Raw genomic sequence first — 24,555 nt, 5'->3', positions numbered from 1 at the left:
GCAGCCAATGGCAGCTCGCATGTTCAGAGGGATCAGCAAAAAGCCACATGGGAGCAGATTTTACTAATCCAACAAACTCATGGCATTTTCTTAGTGGTTAAAATGAATTATGGTTAATGTAATCCTTGTGACCTTCATATCAGTGATGAGTTAAGCTTAATTGTAATGAGCAGTTAACATTAGTGTTTACACACACACTCACACACACACACACACACACACACACACACACACACACACACACACACACACACACACACACACAGTTGTCTGTTGTTTCCACAGCTTAAGTATGTGAGTTTGAGGTGCATTCAAGTTTCGCAAAACCAAAGGAAAGACCATAAATGCAGTAGTTCTGGTGTTTTGTATAAATTAGGTTCTTTGCCTGAAGTTAAATGAACTAATCTGAGACCCAGACGTATATCAACTCGTATCAATCAATCATCAAAACATTTGTTTTATTTACGTAGCGGCAAATTCCAACAAAAGTTATTTGTGAACACTCCACACAATCCACCAATGAGCAAGCGCTGTGCAACTGTGGCAAATAATTTCCCTTCAACCGGCAGAAACCTTGAGCAGAACCAGACTCATTGCCTGACAGCCACCTTTCATGACTCGATGAAAAAACACTTCTTGATGGAGACAATAAAAAAGTGTCACAACTGGCTAATCCAACTGCTGTGTGACTTCAGGTTTAGGGAATTCCCTTCATGTATGAAAATTTCATGTTAGAAAAAAAGACAACTGATCGTATTTTAAATTATGATTTTGGTTGTGTTTATGCTGCAATATGTGTTTGTGAGCTAAACTTGATGGAGCTTGAAACAACAGAGCCAGATACTTCTTGAAGAGTGAGCAAACACGCAGACTGAGCAGATATAAGTGTCTGTTTACCACCTGAGTCTAAATTCATTTCTGAATATTTTCTAAAGGTCAAAAGGCTTTTTTGAGGCAATGAAATGTATCGAACAGAGACAGCAGGCATAGTTGAAAGTAAAGAGATGCCAGTTGGTCTTTCATGTCAGCACCCAGGATGAAGAGTTCACAGCAACTGTCATGTCCTCTGACTTCCTGTCTCCCATTCATTATCTGCTAACATGGAAAACCACACTCACAACAGATGACAGTAAACATTTTGGCAAAACATGGGCTCTGAGTAAATCAAGCCAAGGAGACGTTTGCTCCCACACAAAAACCACAGCTGATCATTGTGCCATAGACAAAACAGATGTTTTGTCAGCTGGGTTTCCCCCAGTGGCCTAAATAAGAATGAATCTCATGTTGCCAGCATCATGACTTAACTAAAGATTTCTTCCTGCATTGTGTCTGTACTTCTGTCATCTTTTCTGCCAGGATAAATGGCCGGCTTACGGTGCCGTGGTGGCCTACATCAGAGATTAGCCCTGTCCATCACTGGATCGCCTGGGGACAGTTAAAGCATCAGTGTAGTGCAGAATAAAAGAGGCTGAGTGGAGGAGCAGCAGCCTCTCAGAGAGACCTTTAGAAAAAGGGAAAAAGCATGCAACAGCAACTTGTTTTGGTTTAGTTTAAAATAGCTTGTCACACCATAGCACTAACACGTTTCTAAATAGAGACTTCTCTGCAGCTTGTATTGTGATGCTTGGATCTGTAGGAGTATAGGGTAGGAGGTGGATGTTGAATCGTGTACTGACTCTCTCTCTCTCGCCTATTCACAGAAGGATCAGGGGTCGTTTTATGAAATGCATTCCATCTGAATGGCTGTGACAGTTTGTTACCACCATTTAACAGCACCTCCAATATTTCACACTCCCCCATAATTCGTTTGTAGAAATGAACCCTGCATGATTCCCATTGATATATGATCACATTACAGCACACACTGGGATCCACTGACAAACTCAGACCTAGAGTGACTCACAGCGTCATTAAATTGTGTTTTAACTGCAGATACAATTATGCAAATAATATTTATGTGCGTGTAATTGGGAAATAAATCGTGATTTTATTGCTTTGCTGTGCATGTTCTTTAAATGCTCACAGAGCCGTGCAGCATATATTCGAAGTGAAAGTATCGATCTGTGTGATTCAGCAGGTGTCACAGGCATATAGCACTTACCGGTTTATATCGTGAGATCATCGTGCTTCCGTGGTTTTTCCCCTGACTCCTAAGAGATTTCACATCCGAAAGAAAATGAGAGAGGTTAAGTCCCCAAATGTATAGTCTGTCATGTGTTCAGGGTGCTGTACACCTCTGGCTGTCCCACTCGCGTTTGACCCTCCGGAGCGCACGCGGTGGTTTGAGGGTGGAGACAAGGAGCTGTCCACGGTCCTGAACCCGGGGACCGAGGAGGAGGAGGAGGAGATGGAGAAGGAGGAGGAGGAGAGAAGGGGGGCAGCTCTTCCAGCTAAGGCCACCTGTGGTCTCTGTCTTGAACCTTCGGTCGGTAGGTTAGTGTGGCATGGGGCGATCCATCAAACACAACACAGGGGTCGATACGACGCTGAAAGTAGCAGCAGTCACGTATGCCATCATGAAGCAGAGTGGATTACTGCACACAGAGGTTATATAACCGAGAAGTGGGATACTGCACAGCCAACAACACATGTAACATTACATGACGAGTGGCCTAGTCCCTCGAGTCAGTGTTTCCTCTGAAAGATGACCTAATTTAACCAGCATGAACTCTTGTACATCTGATCAAGGCAAATAACATTCATATTCATTTAAAGCAGAATGATAAACACAGTTGGGACTCTCTTATTCACTGTGTTATATTTAACAAGGAGCACTGTTGCCCCCTGTGGTCGGTTAATTATGAAACTGTGTGGATCGCCATGCTTGGATTAAATGGATGCAGAAACACTCGTGAGACTGCAGACATGAAGACTGAAGAACATGAGAAAATTCCCAAGCAAGAAGGTAAAGAACTATTTAAATATAAGCTTCATATGAATGAGCAGAAAATGCTTTATCAACCTTTGAAACATTGTAATGTAAATGGTCATAAAGTCATGATGGCTTATATATTGGTTCAGCCTTCTTTTTGACCAAGTAAACAAGGAGAAGAAATATGAACTGATATAAATGTATGAAAAAGGACAAAATCCTACACCTAATGTTGATTTTATTTTCTGGAAATGCTACTTATGCCGTCACAATGGTGCTTTTTTGTAATTTGCTGCCTGTAATGTAGTGTAGAGGGGCGGAAAGCGCAGCAGAGGGAGCAGAAAATCTATATTCAAGACAGATAACCAGTGTGTGAGTGAAAGCAGAGGTTTATTGGACTGAAAGCCACATCAAAGAGTGGATGTTGCTTACAGTTTTCCTGTTTTAATTTGAGCATGTCTACACATGTCTGAAGGAGGAAAGGGTCAGACTGCGTGTACATAAAAGAGAATAACCATGTTGATGAGGAAGATTACAGGACAGAAGACTGAATCATTTTTAACAACACAAGACAGTAAGAGAGCGTGTTGTCTGCGTGGAGTGAACATCAAGGTTTAATTTAAGGAAAAACATATCAAAAGAAACAGACAAAATAAAATCTTCAGCTCATTGTTAACAGGCGGTGATGACAAGTGATGAACATAAATGTGGATCAATAAAAAATCTTCTTTATCAGATTGGTTTTCTTGGCAGGCTGTTGATGAGTCTAGAAGAATGTTCTGCAAGAATAAAAGAGAAAAAAATAATGTTATTCTTGCAATGTATGTGATACGCATATTAATGTAACATGTACGATACGAGAGGATCTACTCTTACAGTAGTGCCAAATAAAATGAGTTGAACCTGCCACAGAAACTTTCCCAAAGGGACTAGAATCTTTAGGGCGTACTCAGTGCTCCACAGCAGGGGATGGGGATGGAATTAAGTCCTGAGGATTTTAGTTGATCCCTCTAAAAATCCCTGCAGATTGAGTACTTAATGAATATACAGAGACTTTGAGGTGGGAATCACATAACTAACATTTCTTAAAGGACAAGTACTTGCAGTATGCAGGACTCACATGTAAACAGACTTATTTGCCAATTCTTCACAGGACATTGGTGGAAATGCAGACAACAATGGGCTGGAGAAGCCTTTAAATTAGTTAAGAGTAGTTCCTTGACCTAAAAATCCGTCTTTAGGTGGAAAAGCAGCAGCTTTAGGAAAGCAATTTTCCATGCATGCTGAAGTCACTGCATATTACACACAATCACACATGCAGGCTAGTTTTAAAAACACAAGACAACTAGGGCAAAACTGTGCCCTAGATTCCTTGTTTTTGATTTCGAATCTGGAATTGAAACAGCAAACTGCACTTCTTCTGTAGTTGTTTAATAAACCAGCCCTACCATGAATAAAACCCTATATACATTTCTCTGCAGGAGAGAAGGAATCCTCACTACAGTACTATCTGGAGTCATCCAATGTGTCACTAAGTGTGATAGTATGTCAGAATATGTAACAGTCCCTCTGAACAACATCAATCAGAACAACTGCTGAAGGCTGGCAGGAGTTACAGGCAGCTTCTATGAGCGTCCATGACCTGACACAACAGGAAAATACCAAAGAGGCCAACATGTACATATGTGTTTATAAACAGCTCAGTGGGTCAAGGTACTGGCAGATATATGGTGTGCTGGGTCACTGATTGCATTAACTGCAAAAGTCTTCACCCAAATAGCATGGCTGTGTTGCTGCAGATGCCTCAAACAGTAAAAGGAATAGGAATAGTAAAAGGAAAACTGCATGCTGTATAAGGTGTCTACATATTGTTACACTAGTCTTTCGTGGAAATACTAAAACAGTTACCCATAAATCTCCCTTGTCCACATAGGGCAACAGAGAAATCACAAATACAATCTGCTGGTATGCTCTCTTCTGATTGATAGCAGGAGACTGCCACATGTGCTTAAAAAGAAAAGGGGCCAAACAAAAGCAAACAGCACACCAAACATCCCCTCTGTGACGTGCAGTGAGGAAGAGGAGGAGGTCAGGTGGATTACCAGAATGAAGGGTGAGGTAGGAGGAGAGGGAGGACTAGTGCTGAAGCAGGTAGCCGTGTCTGTACAGAGTAGCACTGCCTTCAAACACCTTTCTGTTCTCAGCAGGACTGACTGATGCTGACTTAGGGCTGCATACACATGCACACACACACACAGCCACATATTGTAACTATTCAGACCTGGATTATCACAATGATACCTTAGGTGTGCATTTCAATTAAAGTATAAAATGTATGATACACATTTAAACAGGAATAATACACATGAATGCTTACACTTCATCTTCATATGCTTTCGGAGGGGAAACAGCAATGACGACATCGATCCAGTCCTAAAGAGAAAAACATTAGTAACCTTTATTTTGTGCTTCACAGCCTGACTGAATCTGCACTTCAGAGTGTGACAACAACAAGCACAAACTATAAGTCAGGTTGGATTGAGTTTAAGTGCAATCAATAAAAACAGCTCAGCGAGCAGTGTATTATTTAAAAAGTGTAAGCATTTCATTCTCCTACCCCTCCACTATTCCAGGCTCGAGCCAGAAAGTTTTGTCCCTCAGTCAATGAAGCATCGATCAGGATTTTCCCATTCACAGCCATGAGTTCATCCCCAGCTACCATGCCACCTACAAACATACACATGAGACACAGTTCATTTTCAAACGTAAAGATGGAAATAAGACTAGCATGTGACAACTGTGTTCACAAGGACTGACAAAGCACATGTCAGAGGTGTCCTGATATTGTGCATGATGACCTGCACTGAGTCCCTGCCTGTATATTGCAGCATGGAGACAGCATTAACAATATATTAATAACATGCAATTCAGATCACAATCTGTACATGCATACATTACAAAATCACTTTCTTTGTCGGACATTGGGACTTAAATGTATTCGCAGTGCAAACAATTGCCTGGGATCCTTGCCAAAACAGCTGGTTGAGGACAATATCTTGGAGCCCAATGAACCATGCAGCACCTTCCCTTAATGAAGGTTTAATATTTGGTCCTGGATTAAAATGGATTGGAGAGGTGCAGTTTTATCTACATGTTGACTTTGTAAGATGTAGTTTGTAGCGCTGTTTGAATTGTATTGTGCTCTCCTAAGTGAGTGTTGTAATGTTGCATATATTTCTTATATTCCCTTTAACATACTAAAATCGTAATCGCAAAAGACACAGATCGAAAGCAAAGATGTTACAAAGTTAAGATATTTCATAATATACATGAACTGACCGTGCTGATCTGCAGCTCCACCCTCATACACAGAAGACACCACCAGCTTCCCCAAAGGAGAGTCTGCTCCTCCCTCCAGAGCAACATCGAGATGTCCCGTCTTAACAACCAAAAACATCAACATTAATGCTTTAGAAAGTATCTCTATTAAAACTGATAAGAATCATCAATAAACTGAGAAGATGCACTCAGTACCTTTTTAATTCTCAGCAGTCTCACATCTCGCCCGGCTATCTGGTCGGCGGAGAACTATTATCAAAGAAAGCATTGAAGAAGATAAAGTAAATGAAGTCGTCAACATAACGAATAGCTTCCTATTCTGAATAACGCTCATCAACAACAAAAACCTGCAAACAAAACAAAAACAAGAACCTCAGCTAACTATTCAACATTATCAGGGTTTTTTGTAACCTTGGATTATAGGGTAGTGAATTATACCCCTTACAATGTGAGCACTGCTTTTACCACAATTATTTACTGTTTTTAAATATATTTTAATGGGTATAATTTAATATATATATCACCTAACTATCTACAAGAAGTTTGCTTTTATTTGCTATTATGAAACTAGAAAATCTATCCATCTTCTCCTCTGAACTTGGGGAGTTAATGCATTTGAAGTGTAGTTGTGTTGAGTAATTATAGGCTTTGTTTGTATTATTCATTAAATATGACTCTTGATGTCACTAGCTTTGGTGTAACATCATTCTCAATGGCTGCTATGGGAATAAGGTCACCACATTTTTTAAGCAACCTTTAGAAACATTTGCTGTTTTGGTTCATTGATCCTCATTTCCTCAGACACAATGTTTACATTTCTAACTAGCAGCACTTAATAACACTTGTAAGATGTGTGAGACTGTCTTTGTAAAACAGATTTTAAACTGCCAGATATCTGTTGCATTTTCAGCACATTTGTTTTACCAAAGAGATTATGCATACAATACCATGGAGTAGGGATCAAACTCTTCCTCGTATTTCTGAAATCCCTGAAAGAGAATCAACATGTGGCTTGTTAAAACGTCATTTTTGAATTATGAGTTTACAAGTAAGACGTAAAGGAATAAAAGAACATTTGTAAAATCTCTGCGAATGACACCTAAAAGTGCTTTGCCAGATTTCCTTTGACAACCAATTTTTTTTTGATAAAGTTAATGCCTCCCTGAATAAACAGAAAGCATGGAGACAGTCAGGGTCATGAACTGAAAGCACAGTGGATTTTAATCCTCCCATTTTAATTCAGTTAGGACAAAAAATAAACAGGATCACACACCCAGGTATTTAATCTCAGGGGAAACAAAACAAAGAATCCCAAAAGGACATCACATTTATCTAGCGAGGATGACATTTAAATAAACACACACAGATAAGTGTTCATATCATGTTGTTGAGCAAACACTCAACATTTGACATGATACATGAAGTCACACGTATTGTTGGTTCTGCACAGAAAGCCAAACAATAAAATGTACCCTGGCATTTTGTGAAATGGAAACAATAAATCAAATGAGAGTAATGGTCTCTTTTCCTAATCAAAGTGCAGCTAACGCAGAAATAATCACATCATTAAGTGTAAATAAACAAACAACATCTGTTTCCAGTAAACATTAAAACCAACATAATAACACTGAGACCACAACTCTGTGATATGCATTCCCTCACCACATGTTCACAGTGCTGTTGTTTGTTAAAAATCAATACAAATGCAGTCACGCATAGGATTCACATCTGGACCTTAAAGCAGTGATGAAGCCACCAGAGAGAGGACATGATGAAAAAAAACAAAAGAAGAGCCATCACTCAGGCTCCAGTCAACAGGAGGAAACGTAATGTGTAAGCAAGAAAGGAGAAGAGAGAACCCGGAGAAAAGGCACTCAGGAGTAGTAATTAAGAGGGGGGTGATAGCTATGGATTACTTGTCGTTTGGTGTTTGATTTAAAAGACGAGTTGAAAGGCACCATCCGTTTCAACATTTCTGGAGGCTGAAACAGAAGACAGGGAAACAGTTTAACAAGCAGAACAAAAACACCCTCACTTCTGTTCTTTAAATATTTTCTATTCATTGTGCATGAAGTTTTAAGTTTGTTTTTTCTCCACTGAAGACTCCAACAATGAGTGATTGCTGTTACTTGTGTGGCTTAGAAAATAAGTATATGTGCGGAACACTGAGGTGAGCCAAACATTATTCAAACAGGAGAACATTTGGTTGTAATTATTTTCAGTCAGGTGTCAAAAAACACAAGTTTGAATTCTTGGTATTAGAAAAACATGAAGATGAATGTGGGATTGGTTCAAATAAATTACATTGCCCATGTTTATTTCCTTGAAGCAATATGTTAGTGCAACAGTGAGCTGGTTGATTCTTGTTAATATTTTGTGGACATCAGTGGAGGTCCAGCAGAGGTAAAAAAGCTATTTTAAGTTACATAGACAATACATGCTTGGAGATTAAATCAGTAGGTTTTAGTTTCTCTGTGATTTCTTGATAATAACAAATGTTGAGTAATGACCATGTTCACATAACGGCCATTTCCTCTGATGCCACGCTCAGCGTGGGAAGCTTAAATGCTGTTAGTTTTTCATACTGTTGTGTTTCAGGGTATCTTATGTATCGTTATTATTTCACAGCTTTTTGATACATCATCAAATAAACAGACAATTAAAAGTGAAAATCTTTAGGGAAATGTGGTCATAGTTAACATTCAAACAACATGTTACAGTAAAGCTAGGACGTGACTGAACGCTAACATTTGCTGTTGTCTAGCACCAGTTAATGGATTGTCAAATATGTTGTCTTTATCTTGAAATACAGCCCCATATCCCTCCAGATTTTTATCTTCAACTATCATTTTTGTTGCATATCAATTAAAAAGTTGTTAATTGATATTGATTGTCTGTTGTATTTTAAATACTGTATTACAACATAACAGAATTTGACCTTCCCAACGTGAAAAATGGCCGCCTTATCTTTACCCATTAAACACATTTTCCCAGGCTGATGACAGGAATCCTTTGTAATTACCACTGAGAATTGTTTACCACAGTCTGTGGAGCTAAAGTGCAGAAGACCTGGCAGAAAACATTACTTCAATAAGCAGCAATTTTCTTCAATATTTCCAATTCAGTTTGTTAAATCAACATTTCGAACAGAGTTTCAAAACATTAATAATACAGTTGTGTGCTGCAGGGAAAGTAAATGATTTATGGCTTTCTATCCTTCAACTTCTGCACTCATGGGGCTGCTCACTAATGTGTTTAACCTACAGCTGTGGAGGTGTTCAGGAGCTGAAGGTAGACATGTGTGTCTGTGCTGTTTAGCTCACGAGTGTGTTGTTAATGTGAGGAAAAGGGTTTCTGCAAAGTGTTTCTCTGAAGTAAATGCAGTTTGAAAAATAAATCTGTTACATAAGAGCATTTTGTTCGGAGCTAGAAATGACTCCTATGTAATCTAATAACTATAAATCTGTTTTTTGGTTGAACAGCTGGACAGTCTGGACGACTCAGCAGGACTCAGACAAAAGAGGTAAGGATTAATCCCTTAACCTCCTGATGGCATTCTGTGTCAGATGTCTGAATGATTTATAACCTTATTAAGCAGAATCAAGGTTTTGTACTGGAAGGAGGTGTGCAGGATTCATACAGTACCAGGCCGTCAGAGCGAAGTGCAGTTCTGTGTGGATCTGGGCGGTGGGTCTGGGACTGGGGCAGCATGACGGGTTTGGACATGACGGGGGTCTGACGCCTCTGGTTGGGGGGACTAGGAGCTAGTTGCTAAGAGGGAAAAACCATGTTTCCATGAAAAATCTGAGTATAGGTTCATATTTAAACAAAATATGTCCACATGATATGTTTTTGAACAAGAGCTTCTTTTGTGAGGATAGTATGAATCCAGAGCTGTTCAAAAACCATTTTCTATTCTGATGCCTTGACTATTGACCAATAACAAGTTCTTTCTATACCAGCAGGTTTATAAAGTACATATTAGTGGTGGCAAAACACTGATTGTTCACCTTTTGCTAGTTTGAACTAAACTCACAGTCTGAGCTAGAAGCACACTGTTGTTGTTTGTTATCTTCAGAAGATAACAAAAGCTGAAAATGTATTTTTAGAAGTGCCGATACAACTAAACTATGGCATTATTTGGATCTGTGCACTGATACTTGCTGAAATAGAACTACATTTTGGGCAGTCAATAACGTTATTGGTCTCGGAACAACTCAGTGAATTTTCAAATGTTTGGCAAAAATATCAAACAACAGGAAACTTAACTTACCAAGGGAGTGCTTGCACTTGAAATTCGGCTGGCATGGGAAGTATTTCTCAAAACCTAAACCACAGTAAAATAAAATGAATCTTTCTTCCCCCTGGCACAAACAGAGCACTGCAGGAATATCAGTCTCCAGTATTTACTCCCAGTCTCTCAGATGTCAGAGCATGGCCTAGGTTTCAGGGGGAGTCACTGCTGGGAAATGTTACAACTCTCAGAACTAATTCAAACAGACACATTATTAGTTCCCACTGCGCACATCAGACCATGCAAGCCAGACTCCGCTCAGTGAAACAATTCACACGAGCAAACATCGATAACATTAACTGCATCTCTGAATGCATTTCCCACAGCCAGACCAAAAAACTGTAAATCAATGACCATCCAATTCCGTCATGCTAATGCAGTGTATTGCCCTGTCCTCATGCATAAAACATCCACATACAGAACATGCACATAAACCTGTGAATTACAGGGCATCAAGTTCTGCAGCCTTGAAAATGTATTATCTCTGTCAGCTGTCCACATTTTTATTTCAACTGCTGACGCAACTGAATGGAAAAAAACATCATTGCCATCTACACATTACAAAAGCAAAAGAAAAAAAGAAAAAGGAACAATTTCACATGAGCATGTCTGACCTTTGGGCTGGATGGGTAGGACATTTCACTGGTGTTGGATGAGTAAATCCCTCCTCTTGGGAGGTATCCACCCGCCTCCCACTCACTCCTGCGCTCTGGAGGACTGGGAGGGTGTTGAAAGTGATGATGCTGTCGAAACCCGCTGAGGGTTCCCACTCGTTCCTCTGAGTGTTGTGGGGGTGGTGGAGGCGGGGGAGGAGGAGGTGGTGGAGGAGGAGGGGGTGGGGGAGGAGGTGGGCGAGGAGCAGGCTGAGGAGATGATGGAGGCCAAGAAGACTGAGGTGGAGGAGGAAGATGAGATGACGGTGAGCGAGGAGGTTTGGAAGCATGAGGGTGGGGCTGTGGGTGATGGTGAGGGTGGGGCTGTGGGTGAGAGTGGGGCTGTGGGTGATGGTGAGGGTGGGGCTGTGGGTGAGAGTGGGGCTGTGGGTGATGGTGAGGGTGGGGCTGTGGGTGATGGTGAGGGTGAGGCCTGCGTCCCTTGTTGTTCAAGTTGGAGGGGGCAGAAGGAGGTCTTCCAGCAGCACGGGGAGAAGGAGGTCGTTGCTGTGGCGCTGCCCGAGAGGAAGGAGGGGAGTAGCTGGGTATGGTGGGGTTCAGTTTGGGTGAGGGTGGAGGGAGAGGTAGGGGAGGGGGAGGCTGGCTGGTACTGGGCTGGGTGGGGGCAAGTCTCTTAAGAGGGCCCCTCAGGCTCTGATCTACCTCGTCCAGGTTGATGTCATCAAGATCAGTGGTGGCGAGGTGGAGGCCGCCAGGGAAACGCTTCACCCTCGGTTCAGAGGCAGGAGAGCGTGGCGGGGAGAGCTTAAAGTCACAATGAGAAAATGCACAGAAAATAAAGTTTCACCTGTGTTAATTATGTTATTGACCATTTGAACATTTCAGCCAAATACCACCAGCAGGATTTTGTCCTGTTCCAGGTTCTTCTTTTGTCCAAGCTGACAGGATGACAATTATAATACAATGTAAGGTCACCTGAGGAACTGTTTGTACCTAGATTGTATTATATTATCTGTTGTCTGTCTACCTGTTTGTCTGTTTTGTCTATATCCATCTCTCTCTTTCTGTCTCTGTATCGCAGCAGATGGCTGTTCACCATCAGGCTGGTTCTGTTCGGGGCTTTGTGTTTGTACTTGTCACTGTTGTTAAGTGCTTGCCCCGTGGTGAATAAATGTTTTGTCTCTGTAAATAATATTACAAAGAGTACAGTCTATATGCAAAGTGTTATGTTTGTGATTTGGCTCATTGGTTAATTTAGTGGTAGTGGCCATTGTAGTCGTCTCCATGTAAAATTAATATAAAAATATGTAAGAGATAAAAGTGTGTTGTTTTTCACTCTTTGTGGTCTTTTAATCATCCCAACTTCATTTACTACTCTGACGTCTTTTCTAAGGGGTTTCATTTGCTGCAAAATATGTTATTCTAAGTGTAGGAGCTATTAGAAAATGTCCATATACTTATTCATTATAGAAATCCTAAAACTTAGCATTTTGAGTTCACCATCAGAAGGACTAAACTGAAGTCATACCGTTTGGTATTTGTTGGAGTAAGAAAAACTATAGCTCCAACATTCACTCTGTCAGCCTGAACTTTTTAGATTTTCATTTAAATAAATTCACAAATGTAATTCAATTTACATTCATATGTAACTTTTAAGTGTGTTTGATAGGGAAGGAAATGTTAATATAAAGTGAAAATAAAGTACTACTTATACAATAAATGACAAACTGGTAATGGCAGTAATGTAACAGCCAATCTTCCTCTTTTACTGAATTTGGATTGGTGACAAAAAAAGAACGAACAGAGCGTGCTTCTGAACTCTCCAGCCCTGCATCATTTCACCCAGTAGCTCACTGCTGTTTCAAGTGTCAATATGCTTTTTGAAGACATAAACAGAAGGTCATCCACTGAAGGTAGCAGGAAAAACTTAACTTTAGCAGTTCTGTGCTTTCTCCTTTTACCTCTGGGGATTCGTTCTCCACACACGAAATCTGCTCCATCCTAGTCTGACAAAGACGCTCCACCCAGTGCTGCACCTTCTCCGACTCCTCCAGGTCTTCTCTCTCAGTCTCGGAAACCTGGCACGGAGGCAAAGCCCGAGCAGCATTTTAACGATACAAGTTAGCCCTAAGCACACATATTCACATACAACTCCACAATTATCATAATCTCCTCTCTTCGTACCTCCTGGACCAGCCGATTGATCTTCAGCTGCTTCTCTCGTTCATACATCTCCTCCTTCTCCTTGGCAAGTTTCAACTCAAACTCCATCTCCTTCTTGTTTTTCCGAAGCTCCTGCAGTGTGTCTGTGTTGGACACTTTCTTCTTTTTCTTCTTCTTTTCTCCTTTCTGAGGTGTTATCAGTTAGTCATAAAAGTGCAGGGGGCGGGCCCAATCTGCTTCACACCCCACAGCATGACATGCACATCTAGCTAGTGACACCAAACTATGTACCAATGTTCAAATCACAGCAAAACTCAAGATTAAAACATCCAAACTGCCACACCGTCATGATAATGACCCGTTAATACAATAAACACCACACAGAACTCAGTGAGTAGACTCTACCTTGCTTGACAGCAGTTTCCCCTCATATCGATAAAACCATCCAAATGCTAAGGACGGAGATGGACACAGGTCACTATTAATGTTCCAAAAACACTTCAAAACTACAGTTAAATAGCCACAACACAGCACACCAGGAGAAAAACAAAAGATTCTATATAAGCCTGCTCCATGGAGTCACAATGAATTTTGTTTGCAAACAAGGCAACTTGTGTGATTTCAGAAATCTGTCCCTGTTGTGTTTTTCATTTTGGTTGTCAAAGGAAATCCAGCACTTGTCTTAAAGGGACTTTTTCAGGTTAGTTTGAACATCCTCCGACAACAGCTGTGAGAGCTGAGGCTCCAGACTCACTTGTCCGTCCTGCTCTTCCTCCCTGTCTTCCTCTGTGAAGGAGCTGGCTCCGTCAGCTTGAAAGTTGAGACCATAAACAGCAGCACAGCACACAGAAGTGACAGAAAGAGAGCATGCAGAGGTGTGAGGAAACAAGGTGAAGCACACAGGAGTTACTTCTAAAAACAAAGTGTTTTTAGAAGAGAAGTAAATACTTTAAGAACAAAGTTTAATTCAGGTGTTCTTACGTGAACTCTTTGACTTTGGACTTGTCGTGGTTTTCTTATCATGGGGGACAGGTGAGGGGCTTTTCCGTCCGTGGGGGCTCTTAGGGCTCTTAGGCCTGTTTTTGGCTCCCCAGTCCTCCTCCCATTCTCTGTTCTGCTTCCTCTCCACAGCCTCGATTCTGCAGAGAATGACAAAACAGGAGAGAGATTCCTTCAACATGCCTCAAAAAACACAACAAATGGACTCTTTTTGGGGGACATTTAAAATGAGTTACTTACTTCTCCATCTCCTTCTTGTAGCGCTTCTCTTCCTCCTCAGTTTTCTGAGAGATCTCCATCTGTCTCCTGTTTAACAAATGGTTAATATAGAAAACAGAACACAACGTGCTACAGTACTATCAATACAGTAACGGCAGTTTCTAGCTGCTAGTGAGAGCCTCAATCCTACATATTGTCGGCATCAAAGCCCAGAGAAAATCGAGTGGGGCCTTTGAATTTAAAATGCCTTTGAAGAAATAATTTAGAAGATTGAACAAAAATCAATATAGTGATGTCACTATGGAGTAATAAAAGTGAAATTCAATGGATTGATATATGCAGATGTGATTGTGACGCATTTTCCCAGGAAAAAGGGAAATAATCTTTGTTCATGCTGGAATAGTATTCTGTTTCTCTGTCAATGGTGTGTGTTGTGAGCAGACAAAGCAATTGATGTCAGTTTTAGATCGACTGCTGCACCCCAAGCTAACGATCGGCCCTGTTGCTGGTTCACTTTGTGCTCGTTTTCAGCTGAAATCACACAGCTACTCTCTCAGAATAATCAGAAAATCTGAGCCTTCCAGCCGAAAGTGGAAAAAAAGCGACAGGCTGTAACAAATTGTCTTTCCATAGACACACACTTGCTTTAAGACAGTTTTTTTTAATTGAGTGAAATTAATTTAAGGGTGAGGATGCGAGAGTAGAGTCATTCTCACATCTGCACTCACATGTGTTAATTGTGTGTGTGTGTGTGTGTGTGTGTGTGTGTGTGTGTGTGTGTGTGTGTGTGTTTTTGTGAGCCAGTGGGTGAGAATCACTGATGTCTCTCATTAGTTTTAAATAGTAACTTCATCTACGCCATCAAATCAACCTAATTTTAAAAGGGGTCAAATACTGTGTGTGCATCAGGATATTTCCTTAGCAGTCAAAACTGAGAGACATTTGCTGATGTTCAGTGACATCACTAGAGTTGATGAGTAGGTAGCTGTAATCTCTTACGATGTCTTTTAGAACTAAATTTGATGAAGAACCTGCACTGCCAAGGAGCCAAGTTGTTCAACTTCAAGATTAAAAACTATGAAGTGTCCATACATCACAACAAAGACACTAAAACATCTCTCTTTTCAACTGGCACAAGACGTCCTTTAGAGATGAACACTCACTGCCGCTCCTTCTCCTGCTGCTCTTTCAGGATTTTGTTGGTCTCCAAAGCCACCCTCTTTTGATGCATCAGCTCTTGTCGGTCCAGCTCCCTGCGGGCCTCCACTGCTAGACGCTCCTCATCTGTCATAAACAGATCGCTGCCCTGACAGAGGGAGAAACACCAGAGAAGATAATTAGGGGCACACATTGTGCACAGCTGGGGAGAGAAAAAAAGAAGTTATTTATGAAAAATAAAAAACCTTATGTCTATGTGGGAGGAAAGAGACAAGATGTGTGGTGAATATTTATTTCAGTCCACTAGTTCTGCTTTGATATCAGAGATCAATTTGTCACAAGAAAGCTGTGATTCTTTCATCTCTGAAATGAATATTAAGAACCTTGAATGGTGGATGTACTGCACAAGTAAAAAATGATTTCACAAACACACAAATGAACAGCTGAGACAGGCACCCAGAGAAAACAGTAAATAAGATGGTACTGCTTCTCTCTATTACAGCACCAGGAACTGAATACCCCGGCCAACAACCTGTCCAATGACTTGACTGATGATGATGATTATTGCTTTGGCACACATCCGAGATTAGCTGGCTGGGTTTTCTGATGTCTAAAAAAATAAGGCACATAAATCTGTGCGGTGCAGGAATGCAAAGGGAGGACAGATGATCCCTGAACTGTGTTCACTTCTGAGGACAATTTATTCCCCAATAAGTGCTAATGTGATTTTCAACGGTATTTCAGGTTTTTTCTTACCTACATCTCATTTTGGGATACTGATATATATATCAAAATATACACTAATTCTAACTTCTTTATAGACACTTTTTTCAGTCAGTTTGTTTTATTAACTGTACAGTGTGTGTTCTCATATCTCATATTTGAATAGTAAAATACATATTGAGGTGCATGAAACATGTAAATCTCTAGGAATATGCCTGAATGTAAGTAGTTTATATGCTTAAACAGAGTGACACAAATGTCACCTGTACTTGGATTAATTAAAAAAACATGGAGGGTTGAGAGTTATATGTATATTAAACACAGCGCTGTAACAGGATAAGTCTTCAAGTGAATTCAACAAAAGTCACAAGAGTTTGAGAAGTTTTGTAAGAATCAACTTGACACTAATGATACTGAAAGAGATAGTGTTGAATTTTTCTTAAAATATTAAATTTGATTCAATATAACACAATTAAGGGGCGCCGGTGGCCTAGTGGTTAGTGCGCCATGTACAGAGGTTTAAGTCCTCAAGCGGGCAGCCCGGGGTTGAATGTGACCTGTGGCTCCTTTGCCACATGTCATTCTCCTCTCTCTCTCTCTCCCTGATTTCTGATGCTATCCACTGTCCTGTCTCTCTAATAAAGGCATAAAAAGCCCCAAAATAAATTTTACAAAAAAAAAAAAAAGAGAACACCATTGAGAGTTGTACTTACAGCGCCTGTCAGGACAGTAATGGTCAGACTCCTGCTGCTCTTCAGGACTTTCACAGCCTGGAAATATAATGTATAAAAAAGCGTATTATCAAAACAGCAGATCAAGTTCTGTAAAGAATATGCCAAGTTGTAAAATTATCTCAAACTTCTGATTAATAATTTAAACTTTCCTTTCTCCATAAGCAACTTTGAAAAAGGAACATTTCTGCTGGATAAATTCTGTGAGTAAAATGTAGGACGAAAAATACCATCGACGTAAGGATACACCTTTAAGCAGACACCTTCATAGGACCTTGGTTGCAAAATATAAATATAGCTTTGGACTCCTGATGCCATTTCTGCAAATATTAAAGCAGTTATATTCACCTCTTTGTGGTCTGTATTAGTAAAATCCACCCCGTTCACCTCCACTATCTGATCCCCGACCTACATGTAGGGATGAAGCACACAGAGTTGACAGGAAGCAGGTGTGTGAGGCTTTTACGAGTATGATATGTTCTAGTCATTTTGATAAATCACCTCCAGTCCAACTTCTGCAGAGAGGGAGCCTGGCTTCACGTTACTGATGTAGATCCCAGGTTTCTGCGTCGGACCACTGGAGATGCTGATGCCCATACCCTTGGTGCCCACAAGGCTGAGAAAAACCTTCTTCTCTTTGATTTCTTTTCCTCCAATGGACGCCAAGCCTGCAACACTGCTTTTTTTCTCCTGGGGCCACACAGAAACCGAGAAAACAAAATGAAATCTGATTTTGTGACACAAGTTTTGAGACTGAAGGTGTCAAAAAGAAAAGACTAAATCTGGCCTCTCACCCCGGACTCAGACACAAACTGGTCCACAAACTGCCACTTGAGGGGTTCATCTGATGAGCTGGAAGAGTGAAAAAAAGAGAGAAGATAAAAAACTCTGCATTGCCATGGTCATCTAAGCAGAGCAACACTGCATGAGCAAGAGGAAACTAGTATTATCAATTCCCTCACCTTTTCACTGGGATCATCCCCACGTCTGTACACAACAGAAACACAAACAGAGAAAACGAATCAAATCAATGATAATTGTGAGCGAACTGTTCAGTTGAAGGAAGAGTTTGTGTTGGACGTACGTTTGACTTTGAGGGACACAATCTTCTTGGTCTTGATGAGACTGATGACCTCCTCGTGGATGCAAGAGGAGATGGAGTATCCGTTGATGCGCACAATCTCATCACCGACCTATAAATCAACACAGGATAAGATATTAGTGATGACAACTTGGGCTTTAATATCTCAAACAGAATCATAGATTGAATACATTAGAGTCAGAAAATATCGTATTTCATCAGTAAGATTTTATGTGATTTATGTAACTGATTAATGAATCTCTTCTTTAAAGTGACGTCCAATCAAAGAGCCGGAAAACTCAACATCAAAGGTATTTACCTAAAAGATTAAGTTTGGATTTTACAATTACTTTGTTAAATGTTAATTCTCCATACATGTCAACATAGTCATTTATTATACATATACACATGGAAACCTGCTTATACCGTACATGTTGTCTTTTCTATATTGAATGTGTTTTTTATATTGAATGTGTTTTCAACTCGTTAATTTGGCTCTTATATGTGAGAAGGCGTAATCAGGGACATGGATGAAATTTAGCCAAAGCAAGACACCGTTTACATCACATCTGTTATTCATAATCAGTTTGTAACAATGTTTGCATTTATCGTCCCCTTTAAATAAACAGGAAAATACATGCCTCCAAATACTAGATAGTGTTTTGTTTTTTTTCATCAAAGCTTTTTGTTTAACAGGATTAGTGTTCATTGTTTTCAGTGTAAGCAGACTATACTATTTGAATACAGCATACAGTTGTTTTTCACCAACCTTTTTGTTTGCCTAGTTTTCCAACTCCACACTCATGTTCTATATTGATTCAACCTTGACCTATACTATTTTTGCCATCTTGTATGATGACTGTTTTTCTGCAGGTTTAGGACAGATCACAGAGACATTACTACCCTTACATAGGATGTAGCTGTATACTACTACATGTCAGTCAGTCACACTACATGTCAAACAATGACTCAGAGGCAAAACAGATAGTCAACTCATCTAAATAACTCATCAGAGGAACTCCAAAGAGGACATTAACTTTTTAATTCATGAAAAGGATATTTCTTTGATTTTATTGTATTGAGTGATAAAATGAATGATCTTTATGGACATGATGTCATATTACTCCACCTAGTGGAACCTGGTATTATGACCTCCAGGACCAAGCCACAGAAAGCCGTGTTTATACACATGAACACTCTGTAACTGATTGCAAAAAGTATTAGAATTTTTATTTAACCTTTATTTAACCAGGTAACAACCCACTGAGATCTAGACCTCATTCACAGGAGTGACCTGGCCTACTTTAAAATGACTACTTTTATGACTGAAAGTATTCCTACATTATTATATTCAAAGAGCAGTTTGGCACTTTAACTAAAAGGCACAAAAGTAGTTGATGGAATAAAAGAGGGAATAAGAATTATACTATAATAAAGTGGAAACCAGCACATTCAACAACCTGAAGGCCGACGTTCGCGGCCTGACCGTCTTTGACCATCTGTGAAATGTAGAGACCACAGCCAAACTCCAGCCCCCCTCGGACACTCAGACCCAGCCCATCACGATGTGTTCGATCCAAACGCACCTCCTTGAGCTTTCTGCATGATCATGCAGAGAGAGCAGACAAAAGGCAGGATAAGAACAGATGTATTAGCATCGTAGAATTTAGAAAGAGAGTCAGATGGCTTTATTAAAGATTGCATGGGTGATGTTTTGGGATATGATGGGTAAACGTTTCATTCTAAATATAAGTACGTTTCCTTTTTGTACGGTATGGTACACTCACCGTGACCTCTTGGGGGTGAGCAGGTCGTACTCCACCTGGTGTTTGAGTGGAATAAGAGGTCGGATGGCATCAAACAGCGGCAGGCGCTTTGGTTCATTAATGACCAGCTTCAGGTCCCCAACCAGCACCTGCAAATCCATCGACCTGGAAGAGGAGATTTTTAAGTTTCAGTTTTTCTACCTTCTGGGGAGAAATGATCAGGTCCTCTTTTCTAGACCAGGTAACTTTCTACAACACAATTAACTTTTCAAGTACGTGAAAAAGTTCTCTGTTGGGGAACCACGGCATGTTGTGAAGTTGAACTAAAATAAAAACAAGGCATTTAAGTTGTTGATTATAATGTACACAGCTGAAAGATATCAGCTGCATAAAATAATGACAAAGAACACAAGGAAGACAAAAAACTAAAATCGACTAAATAATCTACTTTGATAAAACAACACTAAGAAATACACCTTTAAATGTACTGGAGTCTTTCTAGATTTCTTTGTAATCACGTGTATGGATATCGTTGAGGATTCTCTGTAAATTGTTTCTAAGGACTAATAGAGCACAAGGACATCTGGTCCCAAAAGCACTGCATTGTATGTCGAGCTTCAGAGTCCAAAGGACCATAAATCAATCTAAATCTGGAGGAAACGTACACAGTTATATACTCCCAATGTTTGAAGCAAAAGCAAAGCCATGTTTTGTTTATTTACTTAAAAGGTTTTGAATGTGACAATGACTCTTGAGGGCAATTACATTAATGACCGTCACAGGATTTGAGATGATGAAGTCCTTTCTTTAAAAGACTACTACAACTTAGCCGTGCACTCTTATTAAACAGTTGGAGTCATAATGGAGATTTTAAAAAGTGTCCAAAATGTAGCAAAACCCAAGATATTATCTGTTCTATAACGTACACGGTTCTTACTTGTCAAAATGCAGTTTCAACATAACCCACAAAACAGTTGAGACAGAGCTTCATGGTGATGTCCTAAGCTAGTCAAGCCTCAAATCTCAATCAAAGGTGAAGAAGTTACTACTGAGGTTTTGTAAGCTGTCTTTTCTTTACTCTACATTCCTTAGACTTTAGATCTTTACACAAAGTCTGACTTGACTTCAATGACATGACTCAAGGCTGTCACTCTGAATCACACACACGTTGATGTGAGATTCTCTTTTCATGTCTTTCTTTGAAAAACATACAAGTTATATAACTGTATTATCTCAAACTAATGGAAAAACAAACCAATCTTGTTCTTCCACAACTCACTTTGAGACAAAAGGTGAGCAGAACAGCACTTAGAGGAGTAAAAATAAAGAGCTGCTGTACAAAATCTGTCTACCTGGCCTCCTCTTTAAATTATTAATAGGAGCCATTTCAGCCTGTTTGGACGATGAACATAAAAAGAGCTTTTGTGGCGAACTGGCCAGGCTTGTCGGAACGCAGTGGAAACTGATCAGAGGCTTAACCAGTGGGGCCGCAGAGCTCTGCCTCTGTACCAAGATGAATTGAAACCTAGACCTTTAGCCCCCCCCCCCCCCCCCCCCCCCCCCCCCCCCCCCCCCCGCCCTGGCCCGTTCCCCTCCCCAGAGCTCTGAGACTGAGCTGTTATCAGAAAACCTGACAGAGTTTTTGGAATATGAAGGTGACATGATAGGAGCTTTTGAAACCAAATTTTTAAATGTTTGAAGCAAGTAACACTGGCAATTGGGCATCATTTAACCTGTAGCTATAATAGTGTACAGCTTTAGGAAACATGTAGAACACACAGGCATCAATAATAACACTTCAACGTTCAGTTGTAGGATCTGTATAGGGATATTTCTGTGTGGCTTTAAGCAGTAACAGAGAAGAAATACACAAAGTGAAACCACACTGCTCGGGGACAGGCTGTACTCACTGGTGATACATTCTGAGGACATCGTAGAGGTAATCCTTCTCTGCTTCATTCTCAATCAGCAACTCCACCTGCAAGAAAGGACAAACATTTGCTACCATCCTTCTTCTCAGCCCACAAACACAAACTGAATCTCTCTCCTGGGGTCCTGTTAACACCACAGGGGGTGAACAACCTGTGTGCGTGTGTCTCTATATGTGTGTGTGTGTGTGTGTGCAGGAGGCATACAGACCTGATGGCGGCTCAGATGCAGCAGAATGGTTTTTAGAAAACGCTTCGGCCAATCACTGATGTAACACATTTCACTGAACTAACAAATCCGAGTGATAGCTACAAGTAAAACTTTAGGATGCCAAGATTCCTCAGACTTTAAGCAATGGACTTCCCTTCTCTAAGCATCAAACCACTGGGAGGAGCTAAGAAGAGGCTGCAGAAGGAAGGTCAGCCGTGTCATCTTACATCTTAGACACAAACAGAGGTGAACGTTCACACCCAACATTCACAGGCACGCACACACGTTTACATGTAAATGCTTCATTAATATTATGGGAAATTATTCATCAGAACATGTCCTTTCCACATACAACATTTTGAAGGACAACTCTCTTAAGTATTTTTTACTTCTAGGTTGGATCATTTTATTGTATACTATCAAGCTGCTCTGACGAGTCTCTAAAGACTCTTCAAATGGTCCAAAATGCAGCAGCACATTGACTCACTAGAACTTAGAAAAGAGATCAGATTTCTCCCTCATTAGCTTATTTGCACTAGCCTCGTAAAAAATAGAATACAATTTCCTTCATAACACACAAAGGGCTCACAATGGTCATCCCCTCATAGTGCCCTTTTAAACAATGTGCTCCCAGAATGCAGACCTGTGGTGTCTAAAGTCTCTAAAAGTAGTATCGGAGGCAGTTTCTTCAATAATCAGAACCCCTCCTGAGGAATCATCTACCAGTTTGTGTCTGTGAGGCAGACATCCTCTTTTTCTTATAAGGCAGCTTCACATTTTTACTTTTATAGAAAGTAATGGCTGACTGGCTTCATTTCCCTTTAAGTCGTGATACAAACTTTATATTTTCCAGGGTGTTTTTGTGCTTCCTTGTCTCACAGGTTCCTGTGGACATTTGTTGGGACCGCCTGCTTGACCCCACTGCTAAAAGTATTATCAGTCATATTTATATTTCCATTAGTTGTTATGTTAGTCATTTTTCTACAGTAACAATTTGCATTGCTATGTTATATAATTTGTTGTTTTTTTTCTTGACCATGCTATGAGGTCACTGTAAGGGTGTGTGTGACCTGTTGTTTATGACCGTCATAAATGTCTCAGGAAGTGACACACAGTCAGCTCACATGCAGACTTTGGCACCATAAACCAATAAGGTTAGAACAGACACCCATTTTAAAAAAATGCAATGTCTAGTTTAGAAGATCAGATGCATCCTAAAACAAAGCACAAAGATTGCAGTAGGCCTACAGAAAGAATTGCTTGTAAATGAAAAAAAACAGTTAAGAACAGAAGATGAAGAACGACTGCACACTCTCAAGCACATGCAGTAACGATTACTTCCCTGAAAGAAACAAAGCCTGATTGTGCTGTGTTGGCCCCTCAGCCCCTTATTAAAAACTCTAAATTGTCCCATCTCTTCCGCTCCACTGCTCATCTCTGACATATTATGCTCAGATGCCCTTTGTGAGAAGCCTGTAATAGTCTATGTGACCCTGCCTGCCTGTGTGCAGCACAGATGGCTGTGTGATGATGCTCTGGGGTTGAAAACGCCCTGAACGTATCATGTTCCTTCCTTTGTTATTTTTACTCATAGTTACCTTTCCAGGTAGTTATCAGCCAACACCAACCATATAACATTATATCTTTTACACAAAGCATAGATCAAATAATAGCCTACATGATTTCTTATCCGGGACCTAAACTATGGAATGTTTACCTGGGCCAGAAAATGAAGAAATTATAGGAAAAACACAGTAAAATGTCCATCAAAACTGTTACTTAAAATGTCTGTTTCTTTTTTTGTGAGGCTGTCGCTCAGGCCTGTGTCTGCGTAACATCCCACTGAGAGACACCTGAGCCACTGAAGTGACAACAGGTAAAGAAAATATTACGAGCCTTTCGAGGTATTTCTTCGATTTCGGAAGAGAAAATAATATTTGCATCTTACCTTATGCCTAAATTCTCGAGCAACTTTCCGCTCCATCGCTGAGGGATATTAGCAAACGGAGAAGAGATCCCAGTGTCGGTGAAGTTTGACAGAAGGTACTGAACCGGGGTCAGGACGTCAAGCTGAACTAGTAAACTGAGAACATCCGGTTAAGATTTTCAATGTAAGACAACAACCTTCAAGGATAAACTGGTTTTGAACATTACAATAACGAAGATGAACTCTTAAAATATATAAACAATCGTCATCTTGGGTCTCAAGTTAAATGTCAGCTTAATGTCTTTCTGCTTCTCCCTACAACTAAAATGTAATCCTTTATTTAGAAAGGACAAAGGCCTGCGTGTTATTTTTTTTGTTGTTGTTGCAAACTTGACAAAACTGTCAACATTGCGTTTGGAGGACTGAAAAAAAGTAGGAGGGCTTTTTTCACTGAGCAAGACAATTTAGTTTTCCAAGGCATTAAAAGTTGGCTCTCTCATAGGCTACCAGTTAAACACTAAAGGCCTAGC

At 40.3% G+C, this 24,555-nt stretch overlaps 3 protein-coding genes across 9 annotated transcripts in view; all 3 read right to left on the bottom strand.

The window, feature by feature from the left end:
* abcc8 (ATP-binding cassette, sub-family C (CFTR/MRP), member 8) overlaps window positions 1-2,512 on the bottom strand; it is a 52,482-nt gene extending 49,970 nt beyond the window's left edge. For 3 of the 5 annotated variants that reach the window (XM_061036503.1, XM_061036504.1, XM_061036502.1), the window contains exon 1: window positions 2,102-2,511. In XM_061036503.1, the coding sequence (XP_060892486.1) occupies window positions 2,102-2,122 (21 nt within the window). In that variant the 5' untranslated portion in view covers window positions 2,123-2,511. Of the gene's footprint in view, window positions 1-2,101 lie in introns of all 5 variants that reach the window. The other 2 variants (XM_061036501.1, XM_061036505.1) reach the window with 2 other exon arrangements.
* A 733-nt stretch (window positions 2,513-3,245) lies between these two features.
* Window positions 3,246-24,185, bottom strand: ush1c (Usher syndrome 1C). The gene is made up of 20 exons (XM_061036506.1): window positions 24,047-24,185; window positions 21,870-21,937; window positions 19,981-20,124; window positions 19,654-19,792; window positions 18,197-18,305; window positions 18,075-18,099; window positions 17,907-17,964; window positions 17,614-17,802; window positions 17,461-17,520; window positions 17,095-17,151; window positions 15,664-15,806; window positions 14,522-14,587; window positions 14,264-14,421; window positions 14,037-14,092; window positions 7,159-7,200; window positions 6,407-6,460; window positions 6,212-6,311; window positions 5,490-5,599; window positions 5,250-5,305; window positions 3,246-3,651 (listed from the first exon to the last, which is right to left on the bottom strand). The coding sequence occupies exons 1-20, from the start codon at window positions 24,080-24,082 to the stop codon at window positions 3,639-3,641; spliced, it is 1,683 nt and encodes a 560-aa protein (XP_060892489.1). The 5' UTR covers window positions 24,083-24,185; the 3' UTR covers window positions 3,246-3,638.
* LOC132973197 (uncharacterized) lies at window positions 7,415-14,030 on the bottom strand. 3 transcript variants are annotated; one of them, XM_061036513.1, is made up of 7 exons: window positions 13,688-14,030; window positions 13,304-13,468; window positions 13,081-13,197; window positions 11,120-11,923; window positions 10,485-10,538; window positions 9,857-9,982; window positions 7,415-8,193 (listed from the first exon to the last, which is right to left on the bottom strand). In XM_061036513.1, exons 2-7 carry the CDS (start codon window positions 13,388-13,390, stop codon window positions 8,086-8,088), a joined length of 1,296 nt encoding a protein of 431 aa, XP_060892496.1. In that variant the 5' UTR covers window positions 13,391-13,468; window positions 13,688-14,030; the 3' UTR covers window positions 7,415-8,085. The 3 variants fall into 3 exon arrangements, with proteins under 3 accessions (XP_060892496.1, XP_060892495.1, XP_060892497.1); XM_061036512.1 differs by having other exon boundaries at window positions 13,304-14,030; XM_061036514.1 differs by lacking the exon at window positions 10,485-10,538 and having other exon boundaries at window positions 13,304-14,030.
* Window positions 24,186-24,555: the final 370 nt, after the last annotated feature.

This window comes from Labrus mixtus, chromosome 4 (assembly GCF_963584025.1).
Source record: "Labrus mixtus chromosome 4, fLabMix1.1, whole genome shotgun sequence".
Lineage (NCBI taxonomy): Eukaryota > Metazoa > Chordata > Actinopteri > Labriformes > Labridae > Labrus > Labrus mixtus.
Note: the sequence above shows the minus strand (reverse complement) of the source record. Positions and strands in the feature narration are given on the sequence as shown.